Source organism: Solanum stenotomum, chromosome 6 (assembly GCF_019186545.1).
Source record: "Solanum stenotomum isolate F172 chromosome 6, ASM1918654v1, whole genome shotgun sequence".
Taxonomy (NCBI): domain Eukaryota; kingdom Viridiplantae; phylum Streptophyta; class Magnoliopsida; order Solanales; family Solanaceae; genus Solanum; species Solanum stenotomum.
In genome coordinates this window covers 46,337,814-46,347,304 of record NC_064287.1, presented here as the reverse complement: position 1 = coordinate 46,347,304, position 9,491 = coordinate 46,337,814, and the positions used below count along the sequence as shown (strand labels likewise).

At 32.9% G+C, this 9,491-nt stretch overlaps 2 protein-coding genes across 2 annotated transcripts; both read left to right on the top strand.

The window, feature by feature from the left end:
• The first annotated feature begins 424 nt into the window (after positions 1-424).
• LOC125867869 (premnaspirodiene oxygenase-like) lies at positions 425-2,752 on the top strand. The gene is made up of 2 exons (XM_049548458.1): positions 425-1,350; positions 1,992-2,752. The coding sequence occupies exons 1-2, from the start codon at positions 442-444 to the stop codon at positions 2,613-2,615; spliced, it is 1,533 nt and encodes a 510-aa protein (XP_049404415.1). The 5' UTR covers positions 425-441; the 3' UTR covers positions 2,616-2,752.
• A 2,681-nt stretch (positions 2,753-5,433) lies between these two features.
• On the top strand, positions 5,434-7,911 carry LOC125868814 (probable histone acetyltransferase HAC-like 1). The gene is given in 1 exon segment (XM_049549366.1): positions 5,434-7,911. A coding segment is annotated over 1 exon segment (2,478 nt).
• Positions 7,912-9,491: the final 1,580 nt, after the last annotated feature.

The window sequence follows — 9,491 nt, the reverse complement described above, 5'->3', positions numbered from 1 at the left end:
TAATTTTCTCTCTAAATGTCGACCGATCAAATTTATATCATAGATCAACCTTTTCATAACAGTGCACCCATCATCTCAAAATCCTGATACACCTCTGATCTTACATGACAAATAATACATCCTAATAACAATACAATTTCTTACGTAACAATCTAAAATAAAATATTAAGAATTATCTGAACCACAACAATATCGAAGAAAAATAAAGATGATAGAGACAATCAAATAATTCAGTTTTGATTAAACAATCGACATATTGATATGATATGATATATTTTTTTAAAAAAAAATAACTGATCAAATGGAAATATTAAGATACAATGATATGAATCAATGATTGATTTATTTAATATACTAATTTGGATATGGTGCCACTATAAGAGTAACTAATGTTACTTGAAAGAAATATCCACCAAAACCTTAGTGTAATTTTCAATTGAGATGTATTATTCTCTTTTTAACTTAGTTTCTTTGCTTCTCTTCTTGTCCTCCCTTGTTATTCTAGTTAGAAAATGGAGTAAAAACAAAAAACAAAGGTTACCTCCAGGTCCATGGAGACTTCCTTTTATTGGAAGTTTACATCATTTGATCATTGGAGGACAACTTCCACATCGTGTTTTTAGAAATTTAGCGCGAAGGTATGGACCTATTATGTACTTACAACTCGGGGAAATTCCTGTTGTGATCATATCATCACCTACTATTGCACAAGAGATTTTGAGAACTCATGATCTTGCATTTGCTGATAGGCCACAATTTGTATCCACAAATATCATATTGTACAATAATAAAGATATTATATTTAGCCAGTATGGTGACTACTGGAGACAAATGCGTAAGATTTGTATGGTAGAACTTCTTAGTGTGAAGATGGTCAAGTCCTTTAGTGGAATTCGACAAGATGAGCTTTCAAGTCTCATTTCATCTATTCGTTCCACAAGCGGCGGAGCTATAGTATTGATTAATATGTCAGAAAAAGTTGTTCGGTTTACAAACTCTGTTACTTGTAGATCAGCTTTTGGAAAAATATGCAAAGGTAAAAATGAGTTTATAACACTTATGAAGGAAGTACTATTCTTTGCTGGAGGATTTGATGTGGCTGATTTGTTCCCTTCTTGGAAGTTACTTCATAACATAAGTGGTGTGAAATCTAGATTGATGAAGGCACATCAAAAAGTTGATTCAATTATGGAAAATATTATTAATGAACATATTGAAAATAAATCAATTGGGAAGAAGAAAAATGGTGAGTTTGGAGATGAGGATTTGGTTGATGTTTTACTAAGAACTAAGGAGAACTCTCGACTTCAATTTCCAATTACAAATGACCATATTAAAGCTGTAATTTCTGTAAGTTTGCTCCTATCATTATCTTTTCTCACCTTGCTTTTATATTTTCAAAGTTGGATGTTTATAAGGGACTTACATAAATCTCATTAGCTTAGGAGTTAATTACTTAGATAAACTTCATTTTTCAATATTACGTATCTTACCAAATTTTGGTGCCTCCAGATATATGTCTAGATATATCTATATCTTGAATACATGGGGTCAAATTTAGGTGTAATTTGTTCCCAATAAATTGTATCCAAGTGGATTCGCATGTGTCTGAGATACATAACAAATCTCGCTCATTTCTCTCCCATCTCGCTCACCACTCTTCCATGTATTTGGTATCCCAGATACTTGCGGATCACTCCAGATATATATATATATATATATAGGATATATACGAATCTCGCTCGCCTCTCTCCCTATTTTTGTATATCTGGTAGCAAAATTACATGTATCTAAGTGTAAGATATATAGGAAACTCTTAATTGTTAGTAAGATACGTAATATTTTGAAAGTATATGTAAAAATAAAATATATGATAGTGAAGTATGCCTAATAATGTATTTTTTCCATGTTAATATAGTTCTAGACTCCTTTTAAGGTTTCTCCTTGAACAATCGAATTCATCGATTTGATTTATTTGTTTGTTGATATAGGATATATTTATTGGTGGAACTGAAACTTCATCTTCAACTATTATTTGGGCATTGTCAGAAATGATGAGGAACCCAAGTGTCATGGCCAAAGCCCAAAGTGAAGTGAGACAAGTCTTTAAAGGAAAGAAAAAGTATGATGAAAATGACATAGAAAAGTTGACATATCTAAAGTTAGTGATTAAGGAAACATTAAGGCTCCATACTCCAGGTCCTCTTATGGGACCTAGAGAATGTAGGGAGAACACAAATATAGATGGATACATCATTCCTCAAAAGACTAGAGTACTTGTCAATGTATGGGCACTTGCGAGAGATCCGAAATATTGGCAAAATCCTACAAGTTTTATACCAGAGAGATTTGAAAATTCTTCGATTGACTTTATGGGGAATGACTTTGAGTTTATTCCGTTTGGTTCAGGAAGAAGGATGTGTCCAGGAATACAATTTGCTTTAGCTAGTGTTGGATTTTCTTTGGCTCAGTTACTCTACCACTTTGAATGGGAACTACCAAATGGAGTTAATTCAAAAGATTTGGACATAACTGAAACACATGGATTAACTGCATCAAAAAAGAAAGATTTATATTTAATTGCCACAAATTATCGTATCAATGAAGAATATTGATGTTATGCGTGAAATAGCGAAATTTAGTTTAAACATCGTGACGCATGACTTTAGTACTTAGTGATGATTCAACAAACTTGTAAACCTTATCTTTGAGTTGTTATTCTTATTTTAGATTGTCATTATTATCTTTTGAGTTGTAATGAGTTATGTAGGTATTAAATCTTGTATAATCAATATCATGTTTGATAGTTGATAATAAGGAGATAAGTTATTTATGTATAAATTAATACGATGTTTGATTTACAATTTAGAGATTAATATAACTAATACATGTATAATTTATGAGAGAATCTATATATTATTTTATGTAGGACAAAAGTTGAAATAAGGTAGCCTAATATGCTTTGTTCTAACAATGTGTGATTTTCTCTATAACTTCTAAAATATTCCTAACATATTAAGGTTTTCTATCATTTTTGTCCGAATTAGATTCATTTTGATTACATATCATGCATCTGGTGAGAGCTTGAGGTGTCACATATAATATAAGATCAGGACAATTTAGGTTAGTTTGTATATGTCTAGGCTATGTTTTACTGAGTTATATACTAAACAATTTAAGGTAAATAAATATCATAAAGTTTGTGTAACTGGTGTGAATTGGATCAATTAGTTTCATGTTCGAGGTAGATGCCAGGTTGATTACATGAATGTCTCTTGTGTCAAATATGAAACAACTTTAATAAGTCAATACCTTATTTTAAAGATCTAAGCTCAAGTGGTGATACCAATCTCTTTATGGATTCAACCCACTGGGAATAGATCTAAGAAAAAAGATATAACTTACACTTGTTGACAGAAGAATCCTTCATTTGAGTTTTCGTTCAGCTAGAGACCTGCAAAGGGAGGAAGATCAGCATCAACCTTATCAAAAAGAATAGATCGACTTAGAGGTACACATCGAATCGAGCTTGCAAAGATCCCTTCTCACCCGCTAATGCTGAGTTAGGGGTGTCAATCGTGGGAGAAGTAGCTTCACGCCCAACTGAGAGCTCAAACTCGATTTGGAGCTCCATTAGCTCACTGAAGAAAGAGGGGTCAAGGCGAAGATGATACCATAAGCTAAAACAACCTTCATCCTTATCACTTTCCTATTTCTTTTTTGATCTTTGTTTGCCTTTTGGTTTCTTTTGTTTGTTCTAGTTTTTTTCTGATTTTTATGGGCTTAGCACTTTGGGTGAAGTACATTGTATATAGCCTCATTTATTTAATAAATCAGGCCGGTCTGGTCTTTTAACCAAAAAATGAATAAATTATACATGAATAACTAAATTGTGCATTAATAGTCACCACATAAGATCAATAATATGTAAATTTTCTCATAATTAATATATGTATTACTAATACTTGCATAACTATAGCCAACTACCAAACGACCCCTTAATACATATTTAGACTGGATTGTTTTTTTAAAAAAAGTTTTAGATGACACTTCTTTTTAATTGTTTGATGGAAATAACACCATCAATTCACAACCTAGTATAAAATGAGGTACATAGACATTGATTTTTTTGTTGAACTTTATAAGACGAGCTCAATTTCTGAAATAGTTTTTGAAGGCTAGTAATCTAACCGTAAATTTCAGTTCACACCTATATAAAAGGTAGTAATATATATTCTTTTGAAAAGGAATCTCGAAATCCCATAAACTCATTGGATATTCATAAAGAGATTAAGACATCAAATACAACCTTTGTCAAAGTTACCATACGACGTTTTTAGTTATCAAATACATCGCAAGGAGGTCGAGAAACACGCTACTAACGCCTTAGAGAGGGACAAAATTGTACTCTTAAATATTCATCGATAAAATCTCTATTTTATCACATTTTATTTGTTATTACAATTTATAATTCATCACTTTAAAATTTGTTGAAAACAAAGTAATTGAACTTATCATGAGTAAAGTTATAAATAAGATAAAGTTGTCTAATGAAAATACATTCCTTAAAACCCAAAACAATCAGAGAGAGAAATCTAAGGGGAGAAAAAAAAATATATACAAGGATATATTACAAACCAAAAAGTACAAGACAAAAGATAAAAATGAAAGCAAATTAATCAAACCACTTTATAATAAGTGGAATTTGATAGACTCATCAAATCCTTTCTTTGATCATCAAAGAGATCCTATATTAAGATTCTTGATCAAATGATCTTTACAAACAAAACAACTCTACTAATGCATTTAATTTACATTAGTAAATGCATATAAAGTAAAGTACTCGGGAGGCAAAAATACTAGGAAGTTTATTTATGGATAGAGTTTGTTGTAATAATAATTCAAGGAGTAGAAATCCTAAATTGTTTAAGTTTTGTTATTTTTTATATTTATTTCATTAATGTCTAATTAGAATTTGTTTGTCCTAGTTCATATAGGAATATGTTATCTAGTTCTAGTTTAATTTGATTTCCTAATTTTATAAATAAAGACGTTGCTGGTTATTTTCAACATACAAAAATATATAGAAATAGATCGAATATACAGAAAAGAAAGATCTATATAGAAATAGAGAGAAGTTGAATTAAGATTCATGAAACTTATGAGATTATAAATAAAATATTTTCCTTCCAATATTTAATTAATGTTTAGTTAGAATTTATTTGTCCTAGTTCTTATAGGAATAAGTTTTCTAATCCTAGTTTAATTTGGTTTCTTACTTTCTTTTATAAATAGTAAGGTTACTAGTTATTTTCAACATACGAAATTATAAGAAAAAGAAAGTTCCATCTAGAAATAGAGAAAAGTTGAATTAAACGTCAACTGTAAATAAAATACTTTCCATCAAATTAGTATTAGTTCCTGTGAAACGGAATGATTGGAAATATAATCAAGAGTTTTATGTGTAAAAGGAATTTGGCACCGATTCTCAATGATAAGGAACGTAATGGCTTTAGATCTTATATCAATGAAGCTGATTTGCCTCCATCAAAGCGGAAGAGGTTGGAAAATCTCCCTGTTTGCAGCAAGAAGAATAAAACAGAGATAAGTAACGAGATCACTTCATCTGCAAGAAACGATTTAACTGATCGAAAGAGGCTGGGTATTTCATTGACGGACTATTTCTCTATCGAGCAATTGAAGGATCATATACATAATCTCAGTCAATATAATCAGGGATCAACTGGAAATACGGCAGTACGTTCTGTCTCTGAGAATGTAAATGTCTGTCAATTATGTGGCATTGATAAGCTTGTTTTTGTCCCAACACCTATATATTGTTCATCATGTTGTAAGTGTATCAAACGCAACTTGATTTATTATTGGGCTGTGGATGAAGCGGATGGACGGCGCTGCTTTTGTACGAAATGTTTCAGGAAGTGTTGTGTCGATGATAATGTCTCATCCCAAGGACTATCAATTAGCAAAAATAAGTTTCAAAAGGCTAAAAATAATGATCGAAATGAAGAACCGTGGGTACAGTGTGATAAGTGTGAATGCTGGCAACATCAAATATGTGCTCTCTATAATGCTAAAAAAGATTTAGAAGGACAAGCAAAGTATATATGTCCGTTTTGTCGTTTAAAGGAAATCGAAGAAGGAGAGCATGTGTCTTTACCAGTTTCTATCGGAGCTCAAGATCTTCCGAGAACTATGCTTAGTGATCACATTGAGCAGAGACTGTTCACGTGCCTCGAGCTAGAAAGAAACGAGAGAGCAAAATTGTCAGGACATGATGCTAACGAGGTACCTGGTGCATCAGATCTAATTGTCAGAGTGGTATTGTCTGTTAACAGAAATTTGAGAGTAAATCAACAATTTTTGGATATTTTTCACAATGAAGATTATCCTCCGGAGTTTCAGTACAAATCAAAGGTGATTCTATTATTCCAGAAAATTGGAGGAGTAGATATTTGCCTCTTCGGAATGTATGTCCAAGAGTTTGGATCAGAATGTGCCCCTCCAAATAGACGTTGCGTCTATATATCATATCTCGATTCTATCAACTACTTTAAACCTGATATTCAAACTGTGAAAGGGGAAGCTCTACGAACTTTTGTTTACCATGAAATACTGATTGGATACATGGATTACTGCAAGAAACGAGGTTTTACAACCTGCTATTTATGGGCTTGCCCCTCTATAAAAGGCGAAGACTACATCTTGTATTGCCATCCTAAATCTCAGAAAACACCGAAACCAGAGAAGCTCCGGTTGTGGTACAAGTCAATGTTAAGGAAAGCATCTGAAGAGGATATTGTAGTGAACTATACTAATTTATATGATCACTTTTTTGCGCCGAGTATAAGGAATAGTGCTGCTCATTTGCCATATTTCGACGGAGACTATTGGTCAGGCGCTGCAGAAGAAATAATTAGGAACATTGAGACAGAGAATAGAGGTGATAAAGTTAAAAAGCTAATGACAAAGAGTACGTTAAAAGCAATTGGACATGACAATGTTTATGCAGATTCAACTAAAGATATTCTAGTGATGCAAAAGTTGGGGCAAACAATCTTACCTGTGAAAGAAGAATTCATCATTGTAAATTTACATGTTGTGTGCACAAACTGCCAACAAGCAATACTATCAGAAGGTCGATGGTCTTGTAAGCAATGCAAAAACTTTCATATTTGTGCGAAGTGTGTCACGTTGCAGAAAACACACACTTCTAGTAATGGAGAAGAGCATTTACTTTCTGAGGTTGTGATGGACGAGGGCGATATACCTGCTAGCACTGAGGACCAGAATGCTATTATTGAAAATGATATTTTCGAGAATAGGCATTCTTTTTTAAGCTTCTGTGAGAAAAATCACTATCAATTTGATTCACTTCGTCGCGCCAAGCATTCCTCAATGATGATATTGTATCATCTCTACAATAACATTCACATTCACCTGTCCAAAACTGACTCTGGCTTCGAAAGGGAGCAATTCGAGGGTCAGGGACCATTGAAGGTCAAATTAATGGGTGTTCTGGTGCATGCATCACAATGCCGTGCAACCCTAAGCAATCCCTGCTCGTTCTCAGGATGCCTCAAAATTAGGGAACTTTTTCAACATGTAAGCCGGTGCAGAGTTAGAGTTGCAGGGGGGTGCGCACTTTGTCGCAAAATTTGGTCCTTACTGCATTGGCATTCACAGACATGTCAAGATATCAGTTGCCTAGTTCCCCGTTGCAAGGACATTAAAAAGCATGTAGCATAAAGGAATTCATTGCTTTAGAGAGGTGAAAAGGGGTTAGCGACGAGAATTGGAGAGAAAGTGCTCCAACAACAAAAAAAAAAAGAGCATGTGGGAAGCAATGGTGTAGCTACACTTAGGTTAGGGTTTCCAATTGGACACCCTTAGTTGGAAAATTATACTACATATACGTAAAATGATAAACAAAAGTCGCCGATTTGTACTGGTCCGAGACGTTCGATGAATTCTCGGAGAGTTTATAAGGAATCACAAGCTCAAACGCCAGCATTATTTGTTGTGCCTATTTTCATCTCTGATAGTTGTAATTTCTTATGCTGAATTGAGATTAAAAAGGAAAGTGTGCAATGTTTGCTTTCCATTATGTATCTGTAATGGTTTTTATTTTCTGTTTTCCTAATACGTAACTAATTTATGTATTACTATAGTATTTTTTTTAACTAATTTATGTATTACTAATTTCTTCATAACTAATTTATATATTACTAATACTTATATAACTATAATCAGCTACCAAATGACCATACATGTTTAGACTGTGTTTTCTTTAGATTACACTTCTTTTTGATTGTCTGACGGAAATAACACCATCTATTCACTGCCTAGTACAAAAAACGAGGTAAGTAGACATTAAAATTTTGTGGAACTTTATAAGACGAACTTAGTTTTTGTTATAGTTTTTGCAGGCGAGTACTCTATCCTAAATTCTAATTCACACCTATATAAAAGTTGATATATATTCTTTTGAAAAGACATCTCGAAATCCCATAAACTCATTGAATATTCATAAAAAGATTAAGGCATCAAATACAATCTTTGTCAAAGTCACTGTTTGACGTTTCTAGTGATCAAATACATCCCAAGAAGGTCGAAAAACACGCTACTAATTAACAACTTATAGAGGAACACAACTGTACTCGCAAATATTCATCGATAAAATCTCTATTAAATCGTATTTTAATTATAAATCACTTTAAAATTTGTTGCAAACAAGATAATTAAACTAATCACGAGTAAAGTTATAAATAAAATAAAGTTGGCTGATGAAAACACACTCCTTAAAAACCAAAGCAATCATAGAGAGAAATCTGATGGGAGAAAAAGAAAACAGATACAAGGATATATTATATTACACACCTTAAGTATTTACAACACAAAAGATTAAAATGAGAGGAAATTAATCAAACCACTTTATAATAAGTTGAATTTGATAGACTCATCAAATCCTTTATTTGATTATAACAAAGAAAGAAATGATGAATGCAACAGGTGCTAACATAAGTGCTGGAGATGAACTGGTGGAGCCAATATTAGAGTCATCATAGGAGCCTCCATATTGTGCTGTTGCAATAGCCACCAACATGCCCAAAAATAAAACAATTGTAGCTGAAACCTAAAACCCATGCTTAATTTAACTCACACAAATTATGATGATTTCCCTTAGAAACTCTATTGAGATTCCAACAAAGCTCCAAAATTTTTGGGAGTTCGTCACGACTCACGACCTTATTAATGGCGTGAGGTGGTCTTGAGGCGCAAACAAATACATTTTCAAGTTCAAAATAGCCCCAATGCGGGAAAGACTGAATTTACCGATTTACGTGTGCTATAGTCCATGGGTTTTTGGTGATACGTGATTCCGACTTGTTTTTGACCGAATGTTTGTTTGGGAGTTCGTCACGACCTTATTAATGACGTGAGGTGGTCTCGAGGCGCAAACAAATGCATTT

What these genes read in the sequence shown, in the direction of transcription:
- LOC125867869 (XM_049548458.1), top strand. Translation starts at nt 442, where the DNA reads ATGTATTATTCTCTTTTTAACTTAGTTTCTTTGCTTCTCTTCTTGTCC. An exon ending in ATATTAAAGCTGTAATTTCT is followed by an intron (nt 1,351 to 1,991) that starts GTAAGTTTGCTC and finishes TTGTTGATATAG; the next exon opens with GATATATTTATTGGTGGAAC.